Source organism: Ambystoma mexicanum, chromosome 4p (genome assembly GCF_040938575.1).
Source record: "Ambystoma mexicanum isolate Mex_15411 chromosome 4p, UKY_AmexF1_1, whole genome shotgun sequence".
Taxonomy (NCBI): Eukaryota; Metazoa; Chordata; class Amphibia; order Caudata; family Ambystomatidae; genus Ambystoma; species Ambystoma mexicanum.
In genome coordinates, this window is record NC_090927.1 from 447,659,607 (window position 1) to 447,686,227 (window position 26,621).

At 47.8% G+C, this 26,621-nt stretch overlaps 1 protein-coding gene across 3 annotated transcripts in view; it reads left to right on the forward strand.

The window, feature by feature from the left end:
- The window catches only part of ROCK2 (Rho associated coiled-coil containing protein kinase 2), a 1,440,935-nt gene that overhangs the window by 1,358,499 nt on the left and 55,815 nt on the right, over positions 1–26,621 (forward strand). For all 3 annotated transcript variants that reach the window (XM_069605961.1, XM_069605962.1, XM_069605963.1), the window contains one exon: positions 18,575–18,663. In XM_069605961.1, coding sequence (XP_069462062.1) covers positions 18,575–18,663 — 89 coding nt within the window. The remainder of the gene's footprint in view (positions 1–18,574; positions 18,664–26,621) is intronic.

Sequence of the window (26,621 nt, forward strand, 5' to 3'; positions counted from 1 at the left end):
GAGAAATCGAGGGAGATGGGTTTCAGGAAGGGGGAAGCTACGGGGGAAGGAGGAGATTGCGGGAGAGTGGTGGTGGGCCGAGACCGGGGAGGCGAGGAGTGCTGAGAGATTGAGGGGGACCAGGGACGTTTCCTCTTTAGTTTCTTTGCTGCAATTGGTGTCTGAGAGAGGGTAGCGGGGTCAGAGGGGGAGAGGGAAGCAGCTTCGGTTCTTGCTAGGGCTAGGTGTTCAGTTTTTAGGGAGGGGGAAGGGTGCGGTTGGTGGGGGAAGGTGGCTGGGGTATGAGGGCAAGGTGGGGGGTGGGTGATTGCAGGGTGGGGTGTGCCAGGTATGATAGTGAGGGGAGCGGGTGTGGTTAACGCTGGCGGGTCGGGGGTGGGGATCAGGGGATGAGTGGTCTTAGGGTGAGTGGCTTGCCATCATGCCCCCCTGGCTTGGTGTTTGGAGAGGGGAAAGGCAGGGAGTGCGAAGGAGCGTGGGGTGATTTGGGAGAGGGGGGACGGGAGGGAAGGCAGATCGGAGAGTGGGGGTGGTCCAGGTGGGTAGTTTCTGACAGATTCTGGTGGAGTGGGTGCGCTCATGATTGGTACGAGCTTTTAGGTTGATTTAGGAGGGCTTTCTGATTGTAGTTCTAAGATCAGAGGTGGCACGCTTTTAGGCAGACTTCCAGGTTCAACTGTTCAAAGACGATACTAGACTATTTAGACTATTTGGTGCTTTTCTAGATACAGTTGTAGACAGAGATATTAGTTTATTAGGTACACTTCTAAGTTCACCTGTAAACAGAGAAGATATTCGGTCAGTCTCTAGATTCAATTTGCTTAGAGGGGGTATTAGATTATTAGTTACCGTTATAGATTCTACATTACACAGCTATACTATTATACTAATAGGATTGAATAGGGCACGCTAGTGGTGGACTTCTTTCAATTCACCTTTATACAGGGAGGGTATTAGGCATGAATCTAAATCAACTTTGTATTAGATTATTAGTCACCGTGTCAGATTCTACATTACACAGCTATACTGTTAGTTATATTAATATGATTATTTAGGGCACGCTAGTAGGTGCACTTCTTTCAATTCGGCTTTATACAGGGAGGGTATTAGGGACTTTGTACCGAGAGGTTATTAGGGAGATTGATCGGTTCGGTCCGGCATGGTATTACACTATTGCAATTTCACAGAGAGGCTATTGTGGTCACTTCAATTTGTAACTTTCCACAGAAAGGCTAATTTTACAGAGAGGCTATTGGTCACAATACAGCTTTTCTCAGAGAGGCTATTGGTCATAACTTCTAAATGCAATTGGGGACACTTCTAAATGCAGCTTTCCTCAGAGAGACTATTGGGTATAACTTCTAAATGCAATTGGGGACACTTCTAAATGCAGCTTTCCTCAGAGAGACTATTGGGTATAACTTCTGAGTGCAATTGGGCACACTTCAAATGCAACTTTTCTCAGAGGGACTATTGGGCACAACTTCTAAATGCAATTGGGTACACTTCTAAATGCGATTGGGTACACTTCTAAATGCAATTGGGCACAACTTCTAAATGCAACTTTTCTCAGAGAGGCTATTGGGCACAACTTCTAAATGTGATTGGGCACAACTTCTAAATGCAATTGGGTACACTTCTAAATACAACTTTTCTCAGAGAGACTATTGGTCATAACTTCAAAATGCAATTGGGGACCCTTCTAAATGCAGCTTTCCTCAGAGAGACTATTGGGTATAACTTCTGAGTGCAATTGGGCACACTTCAAATGCAACTTTTCTCAGAGTGACTATTGGGCACAACTTCTAAATGTGATTGGGCACAACTTCTAAATGTGATTGGGTACACTTCTAAATGCAATTGGGCACACTTCTAAATGAAATTGGGCACAACTTCTAAATACAACTTTTCTCAGAGAGACTATTGGTCACAACTTCTAAATGCGACTTTTCTCAGAGAGACTATTGGGCACACTTCTAAATGCAATTTTCCTCAGAGGGGCTATTGGTCACAACTTCTAAATGCAATTGGGTACACTTCTAGATGCAATTGGGCAACTTCTAAATGCCACTTTTCTCAGAGAGGCTATTGGGCACAACTTCTAAATGCAACTTTTCTCAGAGAGGCTTTTGGGCACAACTTCTAAATGCAATTGGGTACACTTCTAAATGCAACTTTAATGCACACCATTGATCTAAAATGGTGCCGGTCTTCTTTTTTTTTCCGACAGCTCACAACGGCTTGTCCTTTCTTGAGCCTTCTTCTTTTTCCGATCTGGGTGGGGGAAGTCCTGCTCACTCTTTTGTCTTTGACGGGCACCCATTGGGTAGACCCTCCGAAGGCGCCAGTGTGTCTGGGAGTATAGGAAGCTGGGAGGACACTGAAACTCCTCAGGTCTTTGTCTTGCAGTGGGTCTGCTTGGATCCAGTTCTGACTGGGAGCCTGGCTGTCCCCATGTGACCGCCACCACCCAAGTGTAAATGTAGCATGCATGCTGATTGGCTGGGTTCCTGTATATAAGGCAAGGGTCTTGATGCAGAAGCCAGAGTCGACCACTGGAAGATCCATTCCGAAAATGAAGAAAGGACGATGCCTGCAACGTCCTCCAGCAACCGCCAAAGCCGACTGAGTGGCTGCTGCAGCTCAAACCCTTTCTTCTGTGTGACAAAGAACAGCCAGACTGGACAACTTCTTCCCTTGGACTGGTGAGTCTAACCAGTCTCAAGACCAGCTTTATTTTGCGCCATCCCACGCCGAGCTGCAACCTTCCGGGCCTGCAATCTCTGAATACCCTGAGACTTCTGGTATGGCTGCGGTGCATCGCCTCGTTGAGCGTGGTTCAGACTGTGAACTTGTGGGCATCTGTCTGAGCCTACAGAGACTCCATCCCGATCGTAGAAGGCCCTCAGCTGAGTCGTGGACCGAGAGAAGGAAGTAAGTCTGCTGGGTGACAACCGTCACTGCTACAAAGCCGGTGTCAAGCCTCCACAATCAAGTGCTGTGAAGATAGTCTGCTGGGCATCCCTGTGACCGAGTCTGACTGCCTGCTCCTGCCAAGGAAGGTACTGTCCCACTCCTGGGTACTTACCTAGGTGGTAGTTGTGTTGCTGTTCACTCCTCCTGAGCCTTCTGAATCACGTTGGAGTGGACGACCCAACCGTGTTCTCCCTTGCCTAAGGACATCCGTCCTAGAGGCAGAATTCCTTCAGATGCCCTACCTAGACCCCTGAACCCTTGGAATCCAATTCCTTTACTTACTTGTTATGAAAAGCATAATCTGTGAATTTGACAACTTTGACAGCGTCTGCCTACCTTTGTTCTGCCACCCACAGGTTAGACTTCTAAAGTTTAGGCCTACACAAATTTATTAACTTACCAGTATTGCTATTTAGTAAATGTTGGTTGATAAATGATTTGCTAACCTGAAGCTTATGCTTACCTGTTTTATCAGCTATAGGTATACTATTGAACTGAGTATTGCAACAGCAAATGTCCTTCTGTATATATGTGTGAAACTTTCCTTACCTACCTGAATTGAATATTGATTTTAACATTGCTTTAGCGTATATAATAACCGTATTTTTATATAACTACAGTGTGTGTTTCCTTGACTAGAAGTGTACTGAGAGGTCTTTGTACTCACCTACAGCCCTTCTCCCTCCTAGACTAATCCTGGCTGCTCGGCCATAGCTACCAAACCTTTTGGGTAGTTCAGGCCAAATCTTAGAGTTGGAGCCCTGTAAACCTAAGAATGTGACTTCTACACTCCTATCACAGGTAAACTTTAGTAAAACTCCCTAACAACTTGGAACACGGACAACCTTCCTCGACAAACCTCTGAAGTACAAGGGATTGACAATCGAATGGCAGAAGCCCTGGAAAAGCAAAATGGGGGTTTGATGCTCTGAAATCTTCATGGCAACTGGTAGGTGGTCCTTATGCCAGATGCAGATCTATCATTTTGCGCAGACCATATCAAGGTCTGGCTCATCAGGGGTACACCTCAAACAACCAGGGCTTTCAATTTGCCCAAAAGTGTATGGGCACGGTCCTCCCAGACGTCTCCACTGGGTCATTACCAGAAGGCCTTGATTTTATACTCCCTAAAAAATAATTTTAATTCCAACTTTAAAAAAACAGGTAGTAAAATACTCCCACTTCAAAATCTTATCTGGAGCACTGCCAGTTGTCTTTCCAAGGAGGACCATGTCCGTGAGTCTTTGGGCAAACGCTGTTACGCCATTTCAGGACTGCATCTGCAGCAAGCCGACGCCCTTTTGACCGTGGCTAACCAGAAGCTGTGGCAGGAACTCAGGGAGTTCCTGCCCAACATCCCTTTGGAGAGGCAAGCCTCCTTCAAGGCCAGTCTGCGAATGCCCGGGCTGTTGCGCAAGACTTCATAGTCTCTTCGGTCTCCCACATCGCCACAGCCAGCAGAGGGCTGTGCTTGGGTGTCGAGATGGGGACGACCGCTTGGATGCATGCCACTACATTTTCATCTGACGTGCAAGAGCAATCCTAGATCTGCCCTTTGAGGGCATGGACCTCTTTCATTCATCAACCGATGATGAGATGGCAAAGTAGAAAACCTACATTCAAACCGCCAAGTCCTTGGCCATCCTGACAAAGCTAGGGCATAAGTCCTTCCCTCAGTCTCAGGGCCGGACCGAATTCAAACCCCACAGGAGGAAGTAGCAGAAGACTTTGCGCTGGTTTTTCCACTCCCACTCCTCTACCCCTGCCTCCGATGCCAAGAAACGGTGACGTCAAGGTCGGGGGAACACAGCTCCCCTGTGGAGGGCCGACTGGCTCTTTTCCAGGACAGCTGGAAGCGTCTTTTCAAGAACCCTTGGATCCTATCCATAGTCTCCACAGGCTTCAGTCTTCCTCTTCCTTTTCCTCAACCATCCTCTCCTCCTCCTCTTAGTCAGATCAGGTCTCAGGCTCTTTTACGGGAGGCCCTTTTCGCTCTTGGAGATGCAGGCGGTAGAACCGATTCCTCAATCAGACAGGGCCTCTGGTTTCTACTCCAGGATTTTTGTGGTACTCGAGAACAACCAGGCTGAGAAATGTCAGGTCCAGGACAACCCTCAGGCCAATCTGTCTTTACTGCTAGAACGCTTCAAGATGACTACTCCCGCACAATTAGCAAAGTTCCCTAGACCTCAAGGATGTGTACCTGCATGTCCCCATCTACCAGCCGCATCGGCTGTTTCTGTGATTCATGATTGTCATACAACTTCCAGTACAAGGTGCTGCCATTTGGCCTGAATTCGGATCCTCGTGTCTTCACAAAGTTGATGAACGCAGTGTCGGATCTCCTCTGCTTGGAGGGCCATCACCTATGGACGACTGGCTGGTGAGGGCAGGGTCTAACGAGGGGGTGATGCACTCCTGCCAGAAATTGGCAGATATTCTTCATCAGCTGGGGTTCTCGCTCAACCAGGGGAATGCACAGTTGTGCTCCTCCCAGGATCTAGTCTGCCTAGGGGTGCGTTGGAACACGGCCATTCAGCAGGTGTTCTCCATTCCCGAGAGGATCCTCTCCCTTCGCAAGGCGATAGGGCACTTTATAGCCAACTCGTCCACCTCAGCATTGTGGTTCCAGCACCTTCTGGTGCTGATGACCTCCTGCGTGCTCACTGTACAGCACTCTCAACCTCAAGATGAGGCGCCTCCAGCTCCACCTTGCGGCCAATTGAGATCAGGAGACAGGGTCTCAGTCGGACAGGATCCCAATACCGCCCGCTCCTACTGCCCGATCTTTGCTGGTGGTTGATAGACAGCTATGTTTCCGTGGGAGCCCCCTTCACCTGACCGGAGCCTACCCCTGTGGTGATGACAGACTATTCTCTTTTGGGCTGGAGGGCTACGCAATTTCATGGTGCATGGTCCAGGGTGGAAGCCCTCCTGCATATCCATCTGCTCGAGGTCAGGACAGTGGGCCTGGCCCTCAAGGCGTTTCTGTTCCTCATCAGGGACAGGTCTGTCCTGGTCAGGACGGACAATTATACAATGTTTTACCTGAACAAGCAGGGTGGCACCGGTTCTCCCCTCTCCATTCCCCCCTTCTCTGCATGGAGGCGGTATCGATCTGGTAATGGTCCCTGACAGGGGGGGGGGTTTGGATTCCTGCAGTCCATCTCTGGGGGACAGCAATGTAGAAGCGGACCAACTGAGCTGCTTCGGATTCAATATCTTCAAGTGAGAGTTCCACACTGACTCCTTGTTGCCCCTGTTCCAGCATTGGGGGTTCACGGACCTGGACTTTTTCACATCTCCTCATTCCAAGTGCCCCCAATTTGCTTCGGGGGTCTCTGGGAGACGCCTTCCAAATCTGTTGGCACGGCCCCAGGTGTTATGCATTCCTACCTCCTAACTGCTCCAGCAGACCCTCTGCAAGTTACGGCCTTCAGTGGGCTGCAGCCTCATCCTGATTGCCCCCCACTGGCCTTGGAGAGCCTGGTTTTTGGATCTGCTGCACTTGTGCTCCCAGGGTCCCGTCCACCTTCTGATCACCAACCGGGGCTTCCTGGTCGAAGTGTATAAAAAGTAGTAGTGGATTACTATATTCCCTTTTGGACTGCCCCCGTTCCCCACACTCCCATTGCCACAGCCTCTCCCACATGCAACCAAACCCCCAAACAAACCCACATGCTGTTTAAGGGGATGTTGAGTGCAGTGCATTGAGGTGCAAGTTTCAACTTCTTCCTACACTTTTATTTTAAAACAAAACCATTTTGGAATGGTTTATTTTCAAAATAAAAGTATAGGACAGTAAAACATAAACCAAAAAAACAAAAATAGAAGTAGAGGAGGACCGCTCCCACCCAATTTGACCACTGCTCCACACTCAATCGCCATACTGCATCATTTAGGTTTCTGAATAAATGTAGGAGCGTCAAGTCTATTTCCCAGTCTAAACAAAAAGTTCCTGCGAGCACAATTAAACAGAAAGTTAGCCATGGCCTTGTGTCACAGCAAAGGGTACAAGCTCTGTTGGCACAAGTACTTTTTTTTATCAGCTTCAGCAGTCTTATCAGTTCTCATTCCTTGCGCGTGGTGACAAATGCACCTGTACAGGTGTGCCTTGCAGCGCAATGCTCATAGGCAACAGGCGACTGAGACAAGCTAAAGATCATAGCACAAAAGGTTGTACAAGCACTGCAAAGGTGAAAAACAGTCAAGTATGTTGAAGGGCTGTCCATTGATGAATCCGTGTGTGCAAGTGAATATTACAATAGACACTCCAATGTTTGGATGGAGATACCACTGTTAGTCTCACACTGTCCAAGGGAAGTGGTTACCCCAAGAAAACAAACCTTCATGCCAGTAAAGGAAGCGCTTTATCCGTTCGAAGCCCTAATACAACACAAGAGTGAGTTTCTCTAGACAAACGATGCATCCATGTTTTGCATCAACAAACTGGGTGGAACATACTTCACTCTTAAACCTAAAGATTGCTCGGCCAATCCAGCACTGGTGTATCTTGCAATGCGTGTTTATTGAAGCACAGCATGTGCCAGAGCTTAAGGACTACATAGCAGCTTAAGCAGGGTCAGTGGTCTAAGTGCACGAAAAGAAAAGGTGGAATTATGCTCCCTACTGGCCTGCCCCAGTTACCCAGAAACTCCATCAACACGTCTCCTCTCATGCACAACACCAACTCCCAAACGCATGCCTCTGCTGTTTAAGGGAATGTGCAGTGCACTGAAAGTGTAAGTTTCAGCTTCTTAAACTTTTATTTTAACATTAAACCACTCCGGAACCTTTCATTTTAAAATAAAAGTATAGAAACAGTAAAACTTAATTTTTAAAAAGTAGCCTCCCACCCCTCCCACCTACTTGGACCACTGAACAGGAGTTGTGAAGAAACACAAGTGGGAATTAAATTAGACCCCTTCTTTTCCAGCAAGTGGCGAGTTCCCAACATACTTTTTTGCAACAAATGCAAAGTGCCCAGCTTTCATGCCCTGGTACCTACAACCAGGATCCCTAGGCAATGCTCTATGAAAGAACTAGTCCGGAATATTTGCATTAACAGATTACACATCCAAATCCACAGACTATGAGCTTGGCTGCCTGACTCCTGAAGTCATAGAATTTCGTATTATAAACCTACTCTTGTATCCCGTCCCCTTTCCTCCATTCTGCATGTGCGTCCCTTCCAAGAGACGCGGGGAGACGGAACCTTTTTCACCAGAAAAAACCTTCTTCCACTTTAAATTTAGAGGTGCGCATGGGTGCGGCCCAGGGAGCATGCGCTGCCCTGACTCCGCCCTCTGGCGCACCACCTCAGTCCCCTTTTCTGCGCCGAGGGGAACGGGCCGAATTCACCAGCACTCCTGGGTTTGGCTTCAGCCATATCATTCCACGCGTGGATACTTCTTCTCTTTGTCTTTTTATCATTCAGGTACTCGGTCCTCAGGCGCCACCCTCCTCCCCGGCGCATGTCGACTTCCACAGGGTTCAGCAGGTGTCCATCCTGCAACAGGCTCTTCCCAACTTCAGACCCCCGCACACACACACTGCCTACGTTGCCTTGGCCCAGACCACGGTTAGCAAGCTTGTTCAGCGTGTGGCTCTCTGTCATCGAAAGTGCTGAAGAACAGACTAGCCAGGTGTTCCAGAAGTCGCCTCCAGAGGACCTCAAGAACTTCGTGAAACACTGAGCCAAGCCCAAGGTAGGGCTGCTATTTTCCATCGCATCCCGCAAAGGAGACTCCGTCTCAAGGATTCACCCGCGTGGGAGGGACTGCTCAAGTCCTTGAACCAGCATGTGCAACGAGGCTGCTTCAGCTACCGGCCCGTAGGACGATTGATCCTTGGAAACTCCCGTTGACCGTTTTGAGGGACCGTAAGGTTCTTGTACCGGATCGTCATCCGAGGGGCTCTGCCCTTGTACCGGCAATATGGCCGAGGGGCTACACCCTAGTACCGGCAATATGTCAGAGGGGGTGCCTAAACACAGCTCTACCGACCCCCGAGTCGAGGGTGTCACACCTACCGGGCCTAGGCTCGAGGAACAGGTTAGGCCTTGTGATCCACACACAAGAGTCCTGGACAAGGCTGGGCCCAGTGAGCCGAGCAACACGTGGCAGGCACGTGGCAGGCAGCTCGACAAGATGGCCGCCGCGCCAGACAGATTGTTCAGGTGGGACTGGCCTCAACCAGGTACGTGGCCTACAGCCTATCCTAATGCGCAGGGCAGCTTCCCACTGCATCCGTATGGGCAGGGTATGCAGCGGCTCCAACAGCCTCCAGCTACCCCATCAGTACCCCCTAATCCCCCTCAGACCAGTGAAGAGGGGTTCTTCGAGAGGTTCTTCGGGCTCATGAAGTCACCTCGGATGAGGGTTATCCTCAAGGACTCCATCAGGGAAGTCCTCCCGACTATGCTAGCGGCACCACAAGCGCCGGCGCCCCCGGCCCTGGTGCAGCCACTGGTCCCGGCTCCCCAGCCGACTCCTCAGGCGTTTCCATACCAGGCTCCTCCACCTCCTCATTCCCCGGCTGCGGTCCCTATGCCCCAGCCTCTGGCTCCAGCTACTCCTCCACCTGTGCAGGATCCCCCTGATCCACAGGACATGGATGATGATGATGAGGAGGAGGAGGAGGATCCGGAAACGCCATCCTCAGCCAGGGCCTTCCACGAACGTCTTGCTGGGCAGGCGGAATACCTGGTCCTCCCCCAGCCCGAGGTTGAGCAGCCAGCAGAGGGGTTTCTGGCTGAAGTCCTCACGCGATGCCCCTCTGCCAAGACCGGGATTCCTCTGCAGACCAATGTAGTCTCCCTGGCCAAGAAAGGTTGGCCTAAGCCCCACTCGGCCCAGCCGGTCAATCGACGCCTGGATGCCAAGTACAGGCAGATGGAGGGGGATACACTCTTGCTCTCGGCCCATCCTCAACCACACTCCTCAGTGATTGCTGCAGCATCACTATACTCCAAGCCTCAGTCGTCCTCAGCCGTCTCCTCTGCGGTTCTACTAGGAAAGGATGAGAAGATCTTGGAGGCGTATGGCAAGAAACTCTATTCCAACGCGTCCCTGCATCTTCGTTAGCCAACGCTGATGCCATGCTGGCTGCCGCTAACCAAAGGTTATGGCGGGAAATTGCAGAACTTCCTCCTGGAACTCCTCACGCAGAGCCTATCACGTTTTAAGGCGGGGCTGGCTGAGGCCAAGATGGTGGCGCATGACCTCCTGGAATTCACCATGGCCCATATCGACACCTCTGGCCGTGCCATCTGTATCGCCACGGACATGAGAACAGCCTGGCTCCGGGCCATGAAATTCAACCCGGACATCCAGGAACACATATTAGATCTACCGTTCGAGGGAGGTGGGGCCTCTTCCACTCCACCAGGGACAAAGAGCTGTACGAGAAGAAAAACCGCTCACAAGCGGCCAAGTCTTTATCCATCTTGAAAAAGACCACGCCCAAGGCGTACACCCAGTCACAGCAGCGCTCCGACAGGGGGCGTACATATGGAGGGTTCCGCGGCTAACAGGAACGGAGATCCAGGCAGCCGGACCGCTCACCATCTCAGAACCGGCGCAAGCAACAAAAAGGGTGGAAGAAGGGCTTTTTCCAGTCCCCCTCTTCCTCGACAGCCTCTGACGGAAAGAAGGCATGACACGCCCCTTCGGGGCCACGTGTCTCCAGTGGGGGGCAGGCTTGCTCTCATGCACATTTCTGGCGCCAGAATTTCACGGACCCCTGGATCCTCCCCGTAATATCCATGGGGTACCGCCTCCCTATCCCAGCCTCTCCTCTCTCCTCCCCTCCACTCCAACAGGTTGGGACAGCAACTCTTTTGGCGGAGATCCGGTCGTTCGTAGAGAGCCATGCAGTGGAGGCTTGAGCTTTTACTCCAGGATTTTCGCTGTTCGGAAGAAGAACCAGGCGGGCCTGAGAGTTGTGCTGGACCTTTTGACCCTCAACCTCCCCTTACCCGTACAAAAATTCAAGATGGTTACGCCAGCTTTTATAGCGGAGACATTTTGCAAGGGAGACTGGATGTGCTCCCTGGATCTGAAGGACGCGTACCTACACTTCCCTATTTGGCAGCCCCATCGTTCTTTCCTACGGTTCAGGATCATGGGCTACCATTTCCAATACAAGGTCCTCCCCTTTGGCCTCAAACTCGGCATCCAGGGTTTTTACCAGGCTCATGAATACGGTGGCTGCCCTCCACATCTACCCATACCTCGATGACTGGCTCGTCAGGCTACATCTCCAGAAACGGTTTGCCACTCTTCCCATGCCCTTATGAACACACTGCACAATCTGGGCTTCTCGCTCAATCTCAAGAAGTCGCAGCTGCAGCCCACGCAGACTCGGACATTCTTGGGCCTCATCTGGGACATGTGCTCTGACAAGGTATTTCCGCCGGAGGACAAGATCTCGGCCATCAAGAGGGCCGCCGCCCACTTGATGGTGGTCCTATTAGCCGTCCCACACACGAGACTGAGGATGAGGAGGATTCAGATGCACTTCGCAGCATCATGGAACCAGGAGCGGGAACCAATGATCAACGTTCCTCCATCTCTCACCAGGACCTAACATGGTGGTCCAGGGATTGCAACTTACGGATGGGCAAGTCCTTTCGGCCGCCCACCCCGCCGGACAAATTCACCAGACTCCTCGATCAAGGGCTGCAGAGCCATCCTCGACTATCTCTGTCCACGGCACCTGGACTCGACAGGAGCAGGTATGCCACATCAATTGGTTAGAGCTTAACGTCATCTGGCTAGCACTCCTACCACTTCCCAGGGGCAAGGTTGTCCTCATCCAGAAAGACAACTCTACCAGCATGTACTATGTCAACCAGCAGGGAGGCACCAGATCCCCCCCCCCCCTATGTGAAGACTGGCAGTCAACATGTGGGAGTGGGCTCTAGAAAACGACAGCTACCTCACGGCAGTCCACCTCCCGGGGGAATCCAACCTGGATGCGGACAGGCTCAGCAGGTTGGGACCAGACAATTACGAGTGGCAGCTAAACAACCTCGTCATTCAGATCTTCAACAGGTGGGGTCATCCCCAGGTGGATCTATTTGCCACCTGGCACAACAAGAAGTGCCCTCAGTTCGCCTCCTGGCAGGGACAGGGCCCCGGCTCCCTGAGAAACGCATTTCATGCGTTTTCATAAGCCCTCATGCCGTTCAGTGAAACGACATGAGGGCTTACGCTTTTCCGCCCACTCCGTTAATTCACAGAGTCATTTGCGAGATCAAGGAGTCTCGCCAACTCAACATCATTCTAATAGCTCCATGGTGGCCGGCCAGGCCATGGTTTTCGAAGTTGCTCAGCCTCTCGGAGAGGCGCCTGATTCACCTCCTGGCGGGCCCAGCACATCGTCTGGCACAGCAGGGGGGGCAGGGTCATCCACCCCATAAACTAGCCCTCACAGCATGGTACCTGAGCAGGTAACGCTGCGGCACCTCAGCCTCTCCCAGGCTAATCTGGAAATCATACAGGGCGCAAGGAGCAAGGCTACCAGGGCCCAGTATAAAAGTAAATGGACCAGATTCTGCCACTGGGCAAGGAAATCGACCCACTGGCGTGCACGTGGACACCTGCCGTACATACCTCGCAGCCATCGGGGCTTACAGGAACTCGGAGGAGGGGACCACCTTCTTCTCCAATCCTATCGACAAGAAGCATTTGACGGTGCTTGCAAGGCTCTACCCGCCAGTCAAGAGGCCGCACTCTGTGTGGGACCTCAAATATTGTCTTGGGCGCCCTGGCGCACAAATCGATCGAGCCATTGGCGTCCGCGGACATCAGGCTGGTCACCATCAAGACGGCCTTGCTAGTCGGCCTCACCTCAGCTCGTAGAGTCGGCGAAGTCAAGGCGCTGGTCGCCTCGGAACCATATACTACTTTTCACAGGGACAAAGTAGTGCTGCGGACACACCCAGCGTTTCTGCCCAAGGTGCCGTCTGCTTTCCACTTGAACGAGGAAATAGTCCTTCCTATGTTCTTTGCCGATCCTAAGGACGAAGCAGAGAGCGTGCTGCACTGCCTGGATGTCAGGTGTGTCCTGAAATTCTACTTGGACAGGACCAAGGGCTTCTGCAAATCGGACGCCCTGTTTGGTACTTTCGGAGGCGCAAGACCAGGCTATCAGGCCTCAAAGGCCTCCATATCCCACTGGATGGTCTCGGCCATCAAGGAAGCGTACGAGGGCCAACACAAGCCGCATCCGGCTAACATGCACGCCCACCCAGTCAGGACCAAGGTAACGGCCATTGCATTACAGCGCCACGTCCCTTGGCAAGTCATAAGCAGTGCAGCCACTTGCGCCACTCCCTCAGCTTTCTGCAAGCATTACTGTTTGGATGCCGGCTCTAGGTCTGTTGCGGCTTTCGGACAGGCGGTTCTTAGAAACCTGTTTGCTTGAGGAGGGTCTCCCCTCCACCTTGGGGCAACATTCAGTTGTAATAGCCCATGCAGTATAGAGGAAAGGGGACGGGACGTAAGAGTAATTATAAGTTACTCACTGTAGCGACTAACGTACTTAGTCCTTATTCCCCTTTCCTCCATATGTCCCACCATGCTCCCCACCCTAATAATACTGGTGTCATTAGGCAATGTTAAATCTATTATCGACGCATCAATGGGGACTGAGGTGTGGCGCCGGAGGGCGGCGTCGGGGCAGCGCATGCTCCCTGCGCCGCACGGGAAGAAGGTTTTTTCTGGTGAAAAAGGTTCCGTCTCCAGTCCCTTGGAAGGGACGCCCATGCAGTATGGAGGAAAGCGGACTAAGAGTACGTTAGTCACTACAGTGAGTAACTTATAATTTCCTCAACGTTGTTTAGACACACACCCAGAGCATTATACTTTAACAAGTGGCAGAGATTTGTTATATGGTGAAAGATTCAGTGAATTAATCCCATCGATTGTTTGCCAGCAGACATTGATACCGATTGCCTAAACTTGCTGTACTCCGGGTTCATATGTAACTTCAAGCATCACCTTGCAGCACGCCCCACATCTCAACATGAAGTGCTGTGGTGCACAGTTTGTTGTCGAGCTTTTATGGAAGGGGTTAAACACGTATCTACCAGAAACAAGCCCAGCACCAGTGTTGGATCTCAGTAGACCTTTCATTTAAACCCATCCACAAATAGTCTTTTAAGCTGCTCACATACAAGGTTGGTTTTCTGGTAGCCCTTACACCAGTCGGATATGACTTTAAAGCAGACTCTTTCTGCAGATGAGCCGTTTATGGCTAGTCACAAAAACAAGGTGGTGTCCAGAACACATCCATATTTTTCGCTAAGTTTATTTCTAAAAGTCCCAAGTCAACTAATCCATCAAATTTCCAACTTTTTTCCCAAGCCCACACACAAGGGCTGAGGCATCACATACCCTTGATGTGCACAGAGCTGGCATGTTCTATGTGGACAGGACAAAATCACTGCATAAGAGTTATGTTTCTTTCACTGCAGGCCAGGAGGGCAATCCAGTTACCAAGTCTACCTTTGCACACTGGATTGTTTGTTGCCTAAAAGAATGTTGTGAACTGGTGCACACACTTTTAACTTTCACTCCTAAAGATCACTGCACAAGAGGTACAGGAGCAGCGTTGGCATTCGTTGATGACGTTCTTCTGTCATTTGCCGAACAGCAACATAGAGTTCAGTACATATATTCACAAAACACTTTTGTGTAGGACAATGCAAGGGCAACTTCACAGGTGAGTCAAACTGTTTCAAAATATATATTTACAGCTGTCCCGTCAGTTCACCCACCACCACCTTCAGTTGATGGCTAGTCTATGCAAAGGATGAAACTCTGCACAAATTCACAAGCATCAGAAGTTACTTAACAAGTACTAGGCTTTTTTGTGGTTTGTGTCAGTCAAGATTCATATGCAAACTATAAGGGAGTGAGAACTGGCTACCCCTCTCTCAGTATTGTCACCTAACGCCTGGTCAACTACAGTATATTATTGAGCACAATATATCACTTCTCAATGCAATTATTGCACAAAACCCAAGAGAACAGAGTTATAGAGAAACAAGGAACCATCTTATATCACAATTACAATACATTTGCAAAATGTCATTTAAATTAATTTATTCAAAATCGCAAAAAATCACCAGTAGTTAAAACAGGTGGAAAAATGCACAGTTTCCAATCTCTGTTACACAGTCGTAACACTTATATAAAAAACAGACAAGAACAAACACGGTCCATTTCATGTGGGGTTCAACAAATTAGTCGTGACCACTCTGTTAATTGGAGTGGTTTGGCAGATATTAGATTATCTATTTGGGTTAGTCTATTGTCATGTGTCGACATGTTTCGGCCATCTCTATATAAGACACTATCCCTAGATTCATATGCGTCCACCCCACCTCCCCACATGGCAACTGCAGAACATTGCCTACTCACCATTACTTTGCCACAAGATCAGGTGTTAGGGAGATTTTTGTACAGCCTTCTGGTGAGCTGTGTAACATACTAACCTAATGGTAGAACAGTGGGTCACCCAAAAGCAAAGACCAGATTCTCCAGCGGTAGCTGTAACAGAGCAGTCCAGGTTTTGTATTTGTATTTCTACTTATAAACTTTTATATAGCGCTTTACGCCAAAGCACTTTACATTCAACAACAATAACAATACATTAGAAGCAATAGAATACAATTCATGAGTCAAATAAACAAGAACAGTGTGCAGAACAATTTGCCAAGTTCATAATGTACAAACCAGGGAAGGGGAGAAGGAAGGGAAAAAGTAGAGAAGGGCTGTCAGAGGGGGATTGAAGAAGGTGGGATTTTAGGGAGGAACGGAACAAAGAGTATGAGCAAATGGAGCGGATGGGGAGAGGTTAGGAGTTCCAGTGGAGAGGGGCAAGGAGCTGAAAGGATCGGAAGCGAGAGGAAGTGCAAGGAGGGGGTGGGACAGAGAGAAGGCAGAGGTCAGCAGAACGGTGGGGCGAGGGGGAGAGTAGGAGAGGAGTGAGGAAAGGTAAGGAGGGGCAAGATCGTGAAGAGATTTATAGACAAGACAGAGGAAGTTGAATTTAAGTTGAGAGTGAAAGGTAAGTCAGCCAAGTGGGGAGAGCGAGGAGGAGATGGAATCATAAGGAGAGAGGGAGCAGAGAGTGCGGATAGCAAGTGATAGAGGGATTTGAGGGGGGCAAGATGAGCGGCCGGGAGGCCAAAGAGGAGAGCCGAGCAGTAGAAGAGACGGGAGAAGATGAGGTAGAAAATTAAGAGTTTGGTGACATGGAAGGAGAGGGAGGAACAGATTTTACGAACATTATAAAGATGGTAACGAAGGGCGTGGGAAGTAAGCGAGATATGGTGAGTAAACGAGAGGTTAGAATCAAAGTGCAGGCCGAGATTGCAGGCAGATGCAGAGATGGGGAGGTGAGTAGGGGGAAAAGGAGGGAAGAAGGGTGGGGAGGAGGGAGAGTTAACATCTGTAGGGGCGAAGGTTAGCACAGAGGTACAATTATTGCCAGTAGTCACCGCAAACAAATGCACCACACGGGTATACTGAAAAATATACACTTTACTTTAAGACCACACATAAAAAAACATGTTAGTAAAAAAAAAATGAAAGAAATAATGGAAGTACCCAGGTTTAATATAACACATAGCATAATTTGGAGAAAAAAAAACAGTAAATTGCCAGTTAAGGCTTAGCTCTCTCTTTACCCCAAAATATAAGAGCCATACCTGGTGGCAGACACAATAAATATAATTTCCATTTTACATATAGATGTAAGTGGAAGAGTACACCCCTACACAATACAACACACAGTAATTGCATCATGTTCTGGATCCATGGGTACCACACAAACCGTAGCTACAAGTTTCCTGGAACACACCAAATAAAAGCAGGGGTAAACCACAGGGGAACACTGTCTCCTGCACAGCCAGGAGGGAAACAGCAGGACATGGTCTGTAAGCTGGCCTGCGGTAAAGCTGAAAAGCCAGATAGATCCCAGTTCCTTCTCACAGATACAGAGAAGAAAACCATCAACCCCTGCGGACACCAGTGGAGGGTTGTAGTGGAGGGTTCGAGACCCAGCATACCCTGGCGGCTCAGCAGGCAGAAGTGGCTAGCACACTGGCATGAACTGACCCTGCAGCATGCCAATGGTGGTGGTGACCCACAATGGCTCAGAAGCATTTCTGGTGGGATATTTGCATCTCATCCCCCTTTCAGGTGGCAGCAGCTTCCTAAGCCAAAAAGAGAGACTTTAGCAGTAAACTGCAGTAAAAGAGCCTGAGAAAAGGTTACAGGATGGAAGGCCTGGCCCAAACAGGTGAGGACCAGGAGCAAGACGATGAGTACTTGAAACTTCAAACCGGAGCATAGGCAAGAGACACCAGTCCCACCAGTATGGTAGACTAGGTCAAACGTGGCTACAACGGTTTTCGGTGCCAAAATCCTCCATCAGATCCCTTGTGTGCTCACAACATCAAGTTTAGACCTGCCTCGTGGTTTCCCTGAACAAAGAAAGCCTCTAAAACAAAATGGCGGGGAGTAGGACTTTAAAAACAAAATACCCTTCTGTCCCCCCAATGACTAGCATAGAGTGTATATCGGCTATTAATGTGATAAATCGCTTGTACCCCAGGTAAATCCAACATATTAACTGCTACCAGCCTAACCCACAAACCAAGGAACAGTGAAATAATCATGCTAGGGCACAAAGGATGTGCTTTAAAAGCATCCTTTACTCTTAAGGTGTGAAAAATGGATGCAGTGGCAGGGGAACTTCAGCAGAAGTCCCTCTGTCCACCAAACTAAATTAGAAACAGCAAAAAAAATAAGGGGTTGGGAGTATAAAGAATAGGGGCCCCATAAAATGAGACTGCAGAACCGCAAAAATAGAATTCTGCCCCAACACGAGGGAACCAGAAAATAAACAATCTGAGTATGCCGACGTGCAGCGCCTTATGGGTACACACAGAGGATAAGGAATAGTGTTGACACCCTTTTACTTTGGAAGTACACCATTTGTAATACTTTTACTAGATGGCAGCCTATGTAAAGCATGTAACCCTAAACAGATCGAAGCTGGGTAATTAACGTCTGCCATATAGAGCTGTTGAACTTTTATTCTCTAGATTTAATATGCACTTAAGTTTCCAACATTTGTTTTTAAACCCTCTAGATCTTGTCCATATCTTTTGAGAATCTGTCAGTTTTGTTTGAACTGTGTCCAGTAAGCTACTGTATTCCCTTCGGATTCATTCCTTTTTATGGTCTGTAGCCACTTCTGTCTCTCACTGGGGAGCTTTTCTGTACTGGAGTAAATCATTGTTTTCATAAGTCACTGCACACAGTTTTTTTTACTTTATGATCAACAGTGTCACACTAACCTGCTAAAATGTGATATTTGTAATATTCCATGTTTATTGCAACATATGTAAAAGTCTATTGGGACTGTACAGGGAAAAGGCATTAACTGCTATCAAAATACCACAATTGGCCAATGTTTTACATTTCACAGATGTGCTCCGCAGGGTGTGGGAGGAGACCACTGCTCATAACAATAGTTATACTTATGTAAATTCTCCACTTTTTTTGTTTTTCTACAGTATGTTGTCGTCAGCAGCAAGAAGATCCTGTTCTATGACAGCGAGCAAGATAAAGAGCAGTCCAACCCGTACATGGTGTTAGATATTGAGTGAGTATTTTGGAATTCGAGATATTTAGTACATGCATGTCTATCCCAAACTGTATGGCATACCCTGAGAGAAAATGAAGCCCTTTCAACAATTTACAATGTATCTTCTAATATTGAGAATTGAAAAGGTTGTGTGTAAGCGTCTTGGAATCAAGCAAAGGAGCATAGATCTTGTTCACCATAGTGTAAAAAGGCATTGTTAGAAAGTAGGTATGAATTTGTGGAATTAGTACTACAGTACTCTCTCTGACCTGTCTGATGGGTTTGCAGCTTGTGATGTGCTGCGCAATTGGCATGGACTGTCCATGTGATAAAAGGAATCTACCATGCCTATCCTGAGGATCTTGGATCACCTTTCTGAACCTAGCATACAGGCAGTCCTTAAACTTTTCGTGCCTTATCAAGGGGAAGCTGTGTTTGAACAATATGTTACATTTTAGGATTGGAGTGGGGTAGATCAGAATACAGCCTAACACAGTATTACTTTGCGAAAAGGGTTTTCCACATAGAGGTATAAGAAAATATACTTTATATCTTGTTTACGTAAGGTGTTGTTGCAAGTCACAGGCAAATCATTTGGGTGTAGGGTGTATAAAGTGTGTTTTATATTTAGAGGAGCATTCGTAGTTTTTCACTCTTCCAGTAATGGTCAACTTCAAGATCCAAGGTCAACCGAGGCCTTTACTGCAAGGTGTTCTGTGGTATACTGAAGGACTTGTAATGCGTCAATAGGAGGTAAGTCTCTCATAAGCGCTAGTAGGAGAGATTGATAGGATTTTGATCAGCTGAGAGGAATGCTGATCCTTCACAGTCCCCAGTGGCGAGTATAGGACCCAGTGGTAACGATAGTCCATGTTAGGAGCATTACTATGATTTGTGACCACTCTGGTGCCTTTCTGGTGGTCAACAGAGTGGTGAAATATTCCCAGTTGGGTACATTCAGCAATTTTCAGGGGACTGCCACTCTGATTCAAAAGGGGAAATATTGCTGTAATTCTGCTGAACCACTGGAACATAAGGGCATTGTTAGGGTGCTGCTGAAAATGTTCAAGCAAGGACAAAATCTGTAGAGTCAATGTGGTTTCTGGTATGCTGAAGATGCTGGTATGCTGAAGATATGCAGCTGCCGGATAGAGGTTTAAAGCAGCTGCCTGGTTTGCAAAAGGAGCAACTTCAACTTCGGAAGATGCGGACACAGTGCAGCAGAGGCAGGAGGCAGCTGAGATTGAACTTGACTGACTACCGACATTACTTTTCAGTTTCCTGAGTTGTAACTGAGTTTTAGTTCTTTAGTAGTCTCTGGCCGTGGTCTCTCTCATTTCCTAGTGCTCTGTGTCTGATGCTTTCACCTCTTGGCATTGGGACCGCACATCGATGGCTGAGCTAGGGTGTTTGCAACTAAGCGGATTCCTCTGGTTTAAGGGATGGCAACACCCTTTATTGATCTCTCTGGTAATGCAACTTTCGGTTCAGAAATTACAAGGGCAGAGCTTATTCATTAGGAAGGCTCCTTGCCAACCTTCCCAGAGTTTGGTGTTTTCTTCATGCTGTGGAGGTTATTGGCATTAGGCTGTGGATTCATGCCAGAGTCCAGGGTTGCAGTCTTTCAAACGTTGTCACTGCTGCCCAACCGGCAGGAATTACTGCATTTAACATGCATTGGCTTCTTTCTGAGCATTTTTCCACAGGAGTGTCTCTAGGTCTTAATCCCAGTTACCATTCACTCAGTTGGTCATAACTGGTTCTGACAACTGTAACCCTCACTTTTTTCGGGTGGGCAGCCATAATCCTCATCATCCTCCTCCTTCTCATATTTTCAGATCTATATCCATTGTCTGGACTTCAAAGACTGCACCTCAGTAGTGTAGCCTGCAAAGGCAATGATACAAGGTGACTTGCATGGGGAAGCGGAGTGCCTGATGTACCTTGACCCTGAGGGTTTTAGGGTCTCTTAGGCAACAGTCTGTATTTGCATCATCAGGGGAAAGTTAAATCAATTAAGGGCACTTAAACAGGCCTTTGGTCTGCCACAAATTACAAAGTCGGGCATCTATAAGCTATCAGTTAATAGTTTATAATTGAGCATTGTGTGGATTTTAGCTTACATCCTTGTCTTGATGTGAAAAAACAGTGGTAGAAATTCAGCTTAATAGCTGGGTTTTGAACACATATGAAAAGTGTAACGTCATCACGCCCATCAAAGTCAAATTAAATCCCTCTTGAGGAAATACATGAAGGAAAGTAGTCCTATCGACACAGGTAAGGTTACTGGGCAACATTTTGGTTCATACTTACGAAAACATGAAATGATCCCAAATTCTTAGAGATCTGGCAAAAGCTCTGCTGAATGAAGCGTTTCTGAACTGTCACAATAAAACAGTGGTATTCAAACTTTTTTGAATCTTAACACCCCCTTAAGTAAATATATTATTGTCGAGCCCCCCTTGGGAGTAAAAATGATGTTGCCAGTCCCCTTCCAACCACCCCGATGCCATACCTGCTTATATTTTCTATTGAAAGTAGGCACCATACTCGCTATTTTGCAATCTCCCCTCCCCACCCCCTTCCTCTATTTTCCTGAAATGCTCTGGCACAGGAGATACTGGAACATACCAGAATATTATATGCACAGGGCAAGTAAAAAATCAAAAAGGGCTGGACATGCATTCGAGGCCAAAGCCTCTCTCCATCCCTGCTCAGCAGCCAGCTCCATGCAGTTAAGATATTTTATTCCATTACTCACATCCTGGAAAATGTGGTTCTTTATTTTAGCCTATGTTCTTTTCTACTTGGAACAGCTCCCAACCGCAATCGTAGACCATCTGCTTCCCAACTTATGTTTGTGATGTCTGATTGTCTCAACCATCAGTGTTTGCATCAGTAGCAGCATTTGTATGCTTGGATGAGTTGTGGCTTTTCTGTTTCTTCCTTATGAAAAGGTCATCTGATGGCCTGCCAAATTCAGGTTTGCAACTTTATGGGAGCTTTGTTTTGATGCTGAAAGCAAAACATCAAAAATGCAGTTTTTCCCCTCAGTGCTCCCACCCTGAGTGATTTTATTTTGCCCCAGAAGAATTGTTACGGCAATCCAAAAAGGATTAATTTAAACTGGGTCCTGTTGGTACATATCCTTTCCTCATACAGGGGAGGAGAGGCTCTTGTGTTTAGGCGCATTACAAATGACCAGTAAATAAATGACCAATAAATAAATGCACAGCTCCTAACCCCAGCAAGCCCCCTGAGGTGAAACCAATACCTAAATCTACCAGTAAAACCTATCAGCTGTGGTCTAGACAGGAGTCTTCCAAAGCTGCCCTTAGGTGCTGTGACGAACCTGAAGGGTTTGTCCCTTCCCTTAAAAGAGGGACCTCTTACCATATGGTTAATAGATATCCTACTCACAAATTCTCTCCTCTTCTAACCTCTCAAATAAGCCATGAACCGATATACCTGTGTCAGGTAGAGCTAGTTTCACATGATACTCGAACTGGGACAAGGAGGCACCAGGGGGATGCAAGAAGTCAATATGAGAATTGTGGTGAGCACTCTAGTCTCTATCCAATAACTGAGAGCTAGCGAAGAAAAATGGAAGGATGAGACCCAGAGAGCAGTAGTGGGAGACTGAGAAGTTGTGCAAGTAGAATAATGAGCAGGAGATGGAGAAACCAAAGGAATATTGGCGAACTAGCTAAAAAGTGTTGGACTGAACAGTGGTTATTGAAGGAGGCGGAGAAACAAAGTGGGAACAAGAAAGTGGTCCTCAGAGAAAAATCACTTGTGAGGAGGGACCGCCAACCTAAGGCAAGACACCAAACCCTCGTGGATACAGCGATCCTGGATTCCCACAGCAACAGGGCAGACAATATAATGAAGCGCTGAATGCTGTAACTTGTGTGTGGTAGGTGAAGACAACAGAAGACTTGCATGGGGACACTGAGACCGTGCCCCGAGAGTGCGGGTTCATGTGGCGACGATGCCTACATGCAGCAGTGTGTCAGAGCCTTGCAGACCCTGTGACATTTGCGACCCTTCGGCAACAAAGCAAGCAGCGCAGCAAAGTTATCAGGAAGCTGGGGGAACAGAACGGAAAGTGTCCACAAGGTGAGCTTTGCTGACTGGTGCCATTGCTGCTGCAACTCCAGTAAGGACAAAGCTCAGTGGAAACCAGCCAAGTAAACCGGAGAAAACTTTAATAAGGTATGCACCCGGGGAGAAGGGAGCTAAAAGAGCAGAGATTGATTGATGATGGAATGATGATGGAATGAGCAACGAAGATAGACGTTGAAGGCTCTTCCCCTTTGCTCCTCCCCTCCACCCCCCCAAGTAGATTTATAATAATCGCAGACCAACACTGTAGCGCTGGGCAGGAGAGTGAACCCAGAGCCCCAGAAGCAACAAAGAGGAAGTAGATGCCATTTATTTGTCAAAACACCACTCTTCTTCGTCCCAGTGATTGGGAAAAGGGTAGTGCTTAAAACGTGGACAACGCCAATAACACCCCGCAGGCATTGTGATTTGTTGAAAGGACTGAGGAAGGTCAAAGGAAGAGACATACCCCTCGATACTTTGAATTGTGAAAACCAGAAGAGACTCAGGGAAGGGAAGTCCCCCCTCGCCCCTCACCTCCCCGTCCCCCCGTGACTTGTGGAACTTTTGTTTGTTTTCTACACTACATTGTGAACTTTATGTTGGGACATTGAAAGAGCTGCAAGGGACCAGCTGGAAGAGTCAATTCCCTTTTCACTTTATATTTAGATTAGTGTGAGGGTCAGATTAGGATTTAGACACAGGAGGGAAAACCATTTTTTGCACATTCTGGCACAGCCACTAGTTCGTTTTGTTGAGGCTAGGAAACCCCTCTTAGAGGTAGGGCGAAATAGGGTCTTTATCCAATCCCTGTTTATTTTATCAAATAAAAGTCTATACCAATCACTTTACAACTCCTGTGTCATTCTCCTATCTCCGACAGTCATAGTGCTAGCTAAAGTCTAGCAGTATTCCAGCTTGGCTGAAAGTGTCCCACTGAGGGGCTTGCCTCAAGCTGCTAGACATGCCAAACTTAGGGGTCTGCCTGGACGTTCACTAGTAGGGATGGGGTTTCAGAGAAAGGCCAATCAGAAGGTCCCTGAAGATAATACATTGATGAAGGCATGGCTTTTTGTTAGGCAAGATTGTATGCAGTACCCTTTTGGATGCACTACAAAAGCTCTGACCTCCTGGCAATAGGAACCCAACCTTTGGTATAAGTCTGTATTATACAGGTTGGTAGCATGTTGAGCAGCCAGGCATATGTGAGCTGCAGGGGAGTTGCACAGAGATTCACAGTGCCAAGTATTCAAATAAACACTTACACACAAGGTTTCTTGAATAAACAATTATTCATTTACCAGTCAGTTAGAATAAGCCTTCTTCAGAGGGAGCATTATAAAAGCAACACACAAATACACTCCAAAACAACACACTCTTAGTTTCCAAATGAATAAAGACCCTTTTGAGATGGCACACAGTCACAACCTACAACCTCATGTGACTGAAATAGCTAGGGTGCTGAGGACATTAATATTGTATTGTTTGCATTTAGAATACTCTTAGAACTTGGTGAAAGGAAAAGGTTATTGCAACAAACAAGAGCTCACAAATATTCTTAAGCAGGTAAATACTTTTGGATCCCCTAAACCAAGTCATTCAGTATAACAGGTTAAGTCAAAGTGAATGGGCAAAAGTCGTATATGGGCCGAAGCACTTCTGGTATGTAAGTAGAAAGGTCTTTGCACAATGTTTTAGAAGTCTTTGAAGACAAGAAGAATCAATGTAGGGCCACACGCTGTTTAGGCATTTGAGTAGTAGAAGATGCAAGCAACTCTACAATAAGAGGTAAGTTCTCTCAGACTTTACAGTACCTTTGTATTGAAGAACAAGTACAGCAGATGACTTCTGTTCCTGTGCAGCTCTGCAGATCTCAATGTTCCTGGGCCCTCAGTCTTGGGGACAAGAGGGAGGACTTCTGGGGACTCCTGGACTGCAACGGGGGTCACCACTCGCAACCAGCAATTTCCAAACAAGTAGCACTTCGGTGTTTCAGCTCCTTGCGACTACCGCAAATAGCAACACTGCGGTTTCTGGCTGTCGAGATGGACTTTCCCTGCTTCTGGGGTCCCGCACTCTGTTGAGGGGGCTCAGGCTCAGTCACTCCTGCTTCCTGGGAGTCCGGAGGATCTTCCTGGAGCTCTTGGTCAACTTAAAAGCAACCCACACAATCTGGTTTTCCTCTCCCTTGCTTTTCGGTTTCCTGCAGCAACTCTGTGGAAATGCAACTAGCTTCGAGAGACTGTCCAGGTGGCTTACTCTGGAGTTGATTGGTCCCACCAACTCAAAGGGAAAAGTCGTCCTTGCAGGGGCTTCTCTGTCAATACGAATTTGGAGTTTCAGCACAGCAGCAGGACTTCCCTGGGCAACCCAACGGTCCAACGGTCCAGGAGTTGCAGCAGGCGTCCTCTTCAAGTTCTTCTTCGGTTCCTTCGTCCAGTGGTCGACTCTGCCTTCCAAGCCAAAAGCCTTACTTTTTATTCAGTTCTCTCCCATTCATTCTAGCCCAGCTGTCAGTCACCCAGCAGGGTGGCTGTCCTTGCCGGACAGTCAGCCGGCCAATCACTACAGAGTGCATTTGGGTCTCCTAGGAGAGTAAGCACAGGTAGTTTTGGGCACCTCCCTAACTTCCTGCCCCACCAGACATCCTGGAGCCGAGGTGAATCGCGCCAAAGGCAAAGCGAAAAAAGGGACCAAACCTGGTTTGTCGCGCAGAGTAAATCTCAAGAAGCACCTTTCCACAAAGAAATAGTGAAAAAAAGATGACCAGGGTCATTTTGACAAAAATGGCACCCTTGGGTGCTTTACTGCAGCTGTGAACGCAGCCCATGGTAAATGCACACCACAGTAGTTAAAAGTTAACCACTGCCACCAGCCATTCATCGAGGAAAGGGTAACATGAAAATGTTACATGAGAAGCTAGACACAGGGGATACTAAGTAACCCCTGCAGCACCCTATTCTAAGATATTGTGTGCTGGGTCTAGAAAGTTACAAATGTAAGTAAAGTCAATTTCACTTTACTGCTCTGGGAAACAGTAGTTTATCCCAGAGAAGGTATTGAAACCTTTGGGAAATCTGGAAGACTTCCCTGTGTCACTGCACTGAAGGTGCCTTGTGACCCAATGTAAAATATGATGCCTATGGAGTTTGCGTTTCTTTTGGTTATAGAGTTTGACAGAGTTAAAAAATCACATTAAAAACATGAGAGAGTGGGGGAAAAGGGTCTCGCTCTCTCCAGGTTAAAATGGTCAAGTCCTCAAAATCCAGCAAAGTTGCTGGGGGTCTCTAAGGTGGAGAGAATTAGCACATTTCTGAGAATTCTCCCTAACATTTTTCCATCCCACCCATCAGGAAATGATGGCCTGGATGGAGATCAGGGGGGCTCCTTATCCACATCACATGGTGCTCTTGGAGCTGGTATTCCATTGCTTGAAGAGAGGTGTATATCCATCTCGAGCCAGATCAAGAGCTTTGTAAAGAGCCTTATTCCCTCACACCTGTCGGCAGGTAGGTGAACACAATGCCCAGTGTGGTACCTAATGTCCTGGGTTTTTTCTCACCTGCCTGCTCAGTCATTTATTTTTGAATCGACTCTAAGCAAGGGGACAAAAATGCTCCCCTTTTTCTCCCTTTATAAGAAAGTTAAGCTCTTGACATTAGCAAGAAGAAGGTATATTAAAACTATTCCCTTAAACTAAGAGAAGCCAATGTGAATGTGATCCATGCTTGCTGCAATCACAAGATGTATTTGGAACTTTATGATTTTTGGTAAGTTAACCCTCCACTTTATTTTGCGGAGTACCATGCACCCCTGTTCCTCCTTTGTTCTTTATTGGGCAGTGGGATCTAGTAACAGAAAAGTTGAGCAAT